Genomic DNA, 5,160 nt, shown 5'->3' with positions numbered 1-5,160 from the left:
ATATTTTATTATATATTCGTCAGCATGGCAATTCGAATCTGCTATAAACAAATCAATAGTATATTTTGAATAAATTATGTTATTTATATTCACTATAATTTTAAAGAGTTACTTTATATAATTCAAATCTTTCATATTGTATTTAGTTTATCAGGAATAATAGTAATATTTAATTGTTTATTAATTAAGGAAAATTATATTTTTGTGTCATTTTAACTCTTCGTAAGTGCTGAAAAAGTATTAGAAAAGCTACGCTTTTTTGCATAGCTACCACTCAAAATAAAAGGAACCGATTCTCCCTTCAGGTTTTTGTAAAAGATTTTAGCTTGAGTGATTATAATAAAACTGGCATTTTTGAGAACACATTTTTTCAACTTAAAATAAAACCGAGTTTTTTAACCACATTGAATCGAAAACTGAAATAAAACATTTGTAATGGCAGAAGCCCTAAATACACGCACATTATCACAGAACAGCAGATCGAACAATAGACTGTGATTCATCACAGGAATCAATAACATTAAAAAGGAGAAGAAAGCAATATATTTTCGATATAGTGAAAATAGAACCGATATTCAGAAATAAGGAATAAGATCAGCAATAGAATTTGAGAAATTCAGGAGAATACGGGCAGAAATGCAATAAAGAAATGCGAGGGAATTGGGAAAATATACTTCAACTAATAAAAGTCACAGGAAACCTGGGATAAAAACCTCAGAAATGCAAACGCAGACATAGAATATCAAGTGGAAGCCAAAAATGAAACCACACAAAACGATTTTTTCGAAGAATTCGAGCAAATCGCAATAACAACAAATGTAATAAAATAAATGCAATTATTTTATATACTTTTTAATTTTATTGGTTTTATTAAAAGTTGTGATTTTGGATTCAAGAAGAAGTCATATGAAAAACAATTTACAACGCTACTTTTCTTCCACAGTTTCTTTCCGAACTGACGAAGTTGTTCCAGAAAGCACGACTTGATGGATCAGTGACGATGACTTTTAAGAAATGTAAGTAAAAAACTAAATTTGCAGTCTTTTTTGCCCAAATTTGCCTGTAGGTGCAAATCTACCGATATGTATGGATAATTGACGATTATTTTATGGGACATTTATTTGTATATCTACGTTTCAGGGTTTAATTTGCAAGCAAGTTAATATACTGTCTTCATCCATATTTAAATTGAAGCTATTAGAGCATGAAGTTGTTAATTCATTTTCTGCTAGAATGCTGAAAATGCCTTCGTTTTCCTTGCAATAGTACTCCTTTATAAAATTACCTTAATTGTCTCTGTGCTGACGTAAATTTAGTTTGATTTACTTATGTTTAAACAGAAAGAGATTTGACAACATTACTTTATCCTTTGTTATTTCAAAATTATTAAAAAGGTACCTGACACCTTCATACACTAATAGCTTTAATTGTAAAAATGCGTTCTAAAAATTGAAAAACCTTGTTCAGAATTTCTTGAATGTTTGAACATTGTCTAGAAAGAAATTTTGAATTTGAGAACATACATTTCAATACATACATACATTTATTTCAATATATATACGTAGGCAAAATCAATGAAACACCCCCTATATTTTCTTAATCTGTGTATTTTAGAAAAACTTGGGGACTGAAGCATTTTATTTTTATGTTTTCAAATTTTTCGAACTGCAGAATTGCTCTAGAAGTCGGAGCACAGGTCAACTTAAATTTTTCAAAATCAAATACCCAACATTTTATTCGATTTTAGAACTCTAACTATTAGTTATAAAAAAAGCAGCTTTATAAGAATAAACCTAATTATAAAAATTGGAGTAATAAATTAAAAATTCAAATTAAATTTCCTGATCAGGAATTCTTCGAATTGAAATGCCCTTATGCATAGACAAATTTACAATTTTGATGTCATGATCATCCACGCCCGTTCAAAATAAATACGTTTCAATATCATCAAAAATATTAAAATACGTGCACTTAGGATGTTGAAAAATATATTTGGCATTTAAGGGATGGTTTTTTATGTGTTTGTTACTATTTGAGGGATTCAAAGAACGACTCTGTAGCACCTATATATTCTAAAATATTGGAATATTGTAACGTATGTACGTTAATCATAATTAAATATGTTTGAAAACAGTGAAATTTGGGTGATTATTATAGACACACATTTTGTCTAGTTAAATTGTCAAATGGTGAGTAATACTATATGGAATATCATTACAAGTAAATACGCTTTTATAATTTGAGATCATAATATTCTAGTTTAATCAGTGTATTTGGTGCCCGTCCCTCATATTTTACTATAAACATAATGGTAAATCAAGGCGTAAAAGGCAAGGGTTTAGAATCGATTGGGAAATGTGTAATGAAACTTCTTCAGAGCAGCAGCATTTTGTTTTAGAAAAGTAATTATCTTTGCGATCACAGATAATAAGTATTAATTTGATTTAAAATTAGTGAACGAAGTACATAAATTCCATTAATTTCTTGGATCATAAAATGTAATTGCAAATGACAATTTTTTAAATAGTTTTCTGTCTTGCTTAATCATAAAGTCAATGGTAATTATTATATTGGTGCTCTTATTCTTTAGAATTATGATTTACATGTAATTAGGAAGTTTTTTGGAAGTTGTATAAGTACCTACATTCCATATTTATCGAATACCTGGTGTCCCAACGATAGAATTTAGATATAATTTAAAAGTAAGTTTACGCTTAACCGATATTATTTGCTTCAAAATTTTCATGGCCGTATTCTAAAGGTACTAAACGCAAATATTTTTAAAATATTTACAATTATACAGAGCGTCTGAAAAGTTGCCGCTTGGAAAATAACCTGTCTTTATTGGACCACCTTATAGTTTAGTTTATTTTTGAATTTATATCTAAATTTCAATTAACTTTTGTTATATAAACTATAAACCAAAATCGGATAGTAATGTGGCTAACGATGAACATTCGCATTTTCAAGGTGTTAATAAATTTATCCTCACTCTTTCTGTCTTTGGACACAAAAATTCGAAATTTGACTGGAGAAAGGACTAATGCAATATTAATATTCGAACTGCAAAATATTTGTCTTTGATGGGGGTCATAATAATCGTCCAAATGAGGTATTTTGAAACTCAAAACTTCATTTTTTTTTAAATTGCCCTCCCCATCTATTGTCAGTATGCTTCAAAACAGGAAAACCTTTAATTTTATTTTTGCTAAATAGTTTTTATACCTGTCTGTTCTAGTTTACGCAAACATTCGATTTTTCTAATTGGCTGCGTTATATTACGTGGGTTATTAAAACATTGCATCGCGGAATGCTTGACAAACAATCGCTTAGATAATAAAAATTTAGTTTAATTTTTTCAACTTTATTTGGCTATTTCTGTCGATGTATTTAATATACAATCATTTGTCGTTTATCATTAGTTCTTTCTCCTACCAAATTAAACATTTTTGAATAAAGGCAACGGAAATCGATTTATTAACTTTAAGTGAATGTAAAGTTTCTACTAGCTACTTTTCGTTCGTATTTTATATAACAACAATTAATTAAAAATTAAAAAATAGCATAAAATATAGGTTGAATTTTGCACGTTCATGTTTTCTGTGCTGCAACTTTTCAGAGGCCCGCTGTATAATTGTGAACATTTTTAACAGGTTAACCGTAAACTTACTTTGCTCTATCGTTGGGACAACCTATACAGGGTTATTGATTGAGCTTTGGCCACACCGTTTTAACATGTAATTAGAAAATTAGAGAAAAATGTTAAATACGAAAGTTGTAGATATTAACGTCTAGTTTATTTTAAGATAGTAGCCAAAGTTCAATCAATATTAGTTATTAACTCAAAAACAGTTGAAAATCAATATGTTTATTGTCACATGTTTATTATCACTCATCATTATCACATGTTTATTGAATAGGCCTAGAATTTTACCAGTAGCTCTAATATGCAATAAAAAGTAGGTACCGCATTCCATTAAAAAAAGATAACTTTGTTCTGGCACTTGAATTTGAGACCCTGTAACATTTGGTATTTTTTAAAAAATATACTAGACGGTCATATCTACAACTTTTGTATTCAATATTTTTCTCTAAATTTTAAATTTGATGTAAAAATCGGGTGGCCAAAGTTCAATTGATACATACATTTAACGACTTGAGTTTGAGTAGTCTGTTAAATATTAATGCGCTCAAACTGCATCTTTTAACTCTCTAATGTAGTGTATTTTCATGCAATTTTCACATAAACACATCAACTAACTACTGTTAATTCACATCAACAAACTAAAGGGGACTTTCCTTCAAAAAGAACTTCAGTTCTGTAGTTAATACAATTTAAATTACGTTAATTATAACTTTATATGAAGATGTGCCATTTTTAATTTTCTACATCCTCGTGAGAACGTTTATGAAAATATGGTTTTAATTCAATATTATGTTTTGTGAGTAAAGTCCACTGAAGTAATTATATTTGTAATTTCATTCGCTAAGTACCTTTATAATGAAAAATATTTAAGTTCGAATGAACTTTATGCTAAAACTATTTATACAGATAGTATATATACTCATAATATTCCTTGGTCAGAGTAACTAGCTTTTGGTCGAAAATGGATGTCATTTAATGCTTTGTTAATAAATAGATGCTTTTTTACTCCGTTAATGTCTAATTCAAAATTAGTTACATAACAAGAAATTTTTAGATGATGGTCACAATTGTCCGACTCCAAGACCATCGAAACCACCACTGCCAGAACCGTCAGAGCATATGTGCTTAGTTAGAGCGAAATCGAGAGCCAAGAAAATTGCTACTGTGATTCACCAGAAGGACGTTAATAAGTTTCAGGTAGCTTATAGCAGTTTGCTAAAAGGCAACTTAGACGGTCTTAAAAAATTGAAAAAATCGAAAGCTAAGTCGAAGGTAGAAAACACTAAGTAAACTTATCAATAACAGTTTTGTTTTATTTCAAGTCCAACCCCTTTAGATCACTCCATTGAAACAAAATATGTACATGTTTAACTGTGTTTTATTTTACCATCCTGCATTCTGAACATTTATTTTGAGTTTGGTTGCCAATCTTTTTAATCGTTGTGGAGTTCAGGGTAATAAATCTTGCAAATCAAGGTTGTTCTTAATGTTTCTGTGTTTTAGTGTTTATTGCC

At 29.1% G+C, this 5,160-nt stretch overlaps 1 protein-coding gene across 1 annotated transcript in view; it reads left to right on the top strand.

Moving 5' to 3' along the window:
- Positions 1–4,950, top strand: part of LOC109545196 (signal recognition particle 14 kDa protein) — a 6,306-nt gene extending 1,356 nt beyond the window's left edge. The window contains exons 2-3 of the mRNA XM_019915740.2: positions 944–1,016; positions 4,701–4,950. Of these exons, the coding sequence (XP_019771299.1) occupies positions 944–1,016; positions 4,701–4,936 (309 nt within the window). The 3' untranslated portion in view covers positions 4,937–4,950. The remainder of the gene's footprint in view (positions 1–943; positions 1,017–4,700) is intronic.
- Positions 4,951–5,160: the final 210 nt, after the last annotated feature.

The sequence above is a fragment of the Dendroctonus ponderosae genome, unplaced genomic scaffold (genome assembly GCF_020466585.1).
Source record: "Dendroctonus ponderosae isolate FM_Combo_2020 unplaced genomic scaffold, Dpon_F_20191213v2 Dpon_F_20191213_6, whole genome shotgun sequence".
NCBI classification, from domain to species: domain Eukaryota; kingdom Metazoa; phylum Arthropoda; class Insecta; order Coleoptera; family Curculionidae; genus Dendroctonus; species Dendroctonus ponderosae.
The sequence above is the reverse complement of the archived record's forward strand: the minus strand, read 5'-3'. Positions and strand labels throughout refer to the sequence as shown.